A 1,216-nucleotide genomic window follows, 5' to 3' on the forward strand; every position below is an offset into this window, starting at 1 on the left:
ATAGCATGTCTGTGACACATTACGAGATGAGGTTTTCTGAGTTGGCTCATCACGTAGTTTGGATGGTTCCCATTGATAGGGAGAGGATTAAGAGGTTCATTGATGGCCTCACATATCAGCTGCGGTTATTTATGACTCGGAAGAGGGTATCTGGTGCTACGTTTGATGAGGTGATTGACATTGCTCGACAAATAGAGATGGTCTGTAACCAGGAACGAGGAGAGAGGGAGGCCAAGAGGCCTCGTGGATCGAGTGGTTTTAGCGGTGTTCCTTCAGGGGGTCAGTTTTACCACGGGAGGGGTCGTCCTTACAGGCACGCACAGACAGGTCGTCCAGTTCACCGTGGTGCATTATCCAACCATGGTTCATACATTTATCATCAGGTTCAGTCATCTCTCAGTGCCCTTCTAGCCTAGAGTTTGTCCCGTGCTCCTTCAGTTCAGGGTTCATTTGCACCGGGTGCTTCTAGCGGTTATTATGGTTCTCGGGGCCCGATTTTGTCCTCACCACAACCAGTACCGGGGAGTTTCTTTGAGTGCGGGGAGTTTGGAAATATGTGGAGGCAGTGTCCTCGTCGCCCGAGAGGTCCAGTACAGTAGAGGGATTAGACTACGACTTCAGAACCAGTTACTTCGCCACCCGCCCAGCCAGCTCGGGGTGGGGCTCAGTCAGCTAGGGGTCGCCCAAGAGGGGGAGGCTGATAAGGTAGCGGTCAGGCCCGATTCTATGCTTTTCCTGCTAGGCCAGTTACCGTTGCTTTAGATGCAGTGATCATAAGTATTGTCTCAGTATGCCGCAGGGAAGCTTCTATATTATTTGACCTTGGTTCCACTTATTCGTATGTATTATCGTACTTTACTCATTATCTGGATATGCCCTGTGAGTCCTTAGTTTCACCGGTTTGTGTATCTACGTCGGTGGGCGATACTATTATTGTGGACCGTGTGTATCAGTCGTGTGTGGTAACTATTGGGGGACTGGAGACTAGAGTTGATCTATTATTGCTCAGTATGGTTGATTTCGATGTAATCTTGGGTATGGATTGGTTGTCTCCATGTCATGTTATTCTGTACTGTCACGCAAATAAATGTGATCTTGGCGATGCCGGGGTTGCCAAAGGTCGAGTGGAGAGGTTCTCTAGATTATGTTCCCAGCAGAGTAATTTCTTATTTGAACACCCAACGTATGGTTGGGAAGGGGTGTTTGTCATATTTGG

General features: G+C 48.6%; 1 protein-coding gene across 1 annotated transcript; it reads left to right on the forward strand.

Moving 5' to 3' along the window:
- The first annotated feature begins 5 nt into the window (after positions 1 to 5).
- Positions 6 to 416, forward strand: LOC138902440 (uncharacterized). Its single transcript, XM_070190308.1, has one exon. It carries the CDS (start codon positions 6 to 8, stop codon positions 414 to 416), a length of 411 nt encoding a protein of 136 aa, XP_070046409.1.
- The last annotated feature ends 800 nt before the right edge of the window (positions 417 to 1,216 follow it).

Source organism: Nicotiana tomentosiformis, chromosome 12 (assembly GCF_000390325.3).
Source record: "Nicotiana tomentosiformis chromosome 12, ASM39032v3, whole genome shotgun sequence".
Classification (NCBI taxonomy): domain Eukaryota; kingdom Viridiplantae; phylum Streptophyta; class Magnoliopsida; order Solanales; family Solanaceae; genus Nicotiana; species Nicotiana tomentosiformis.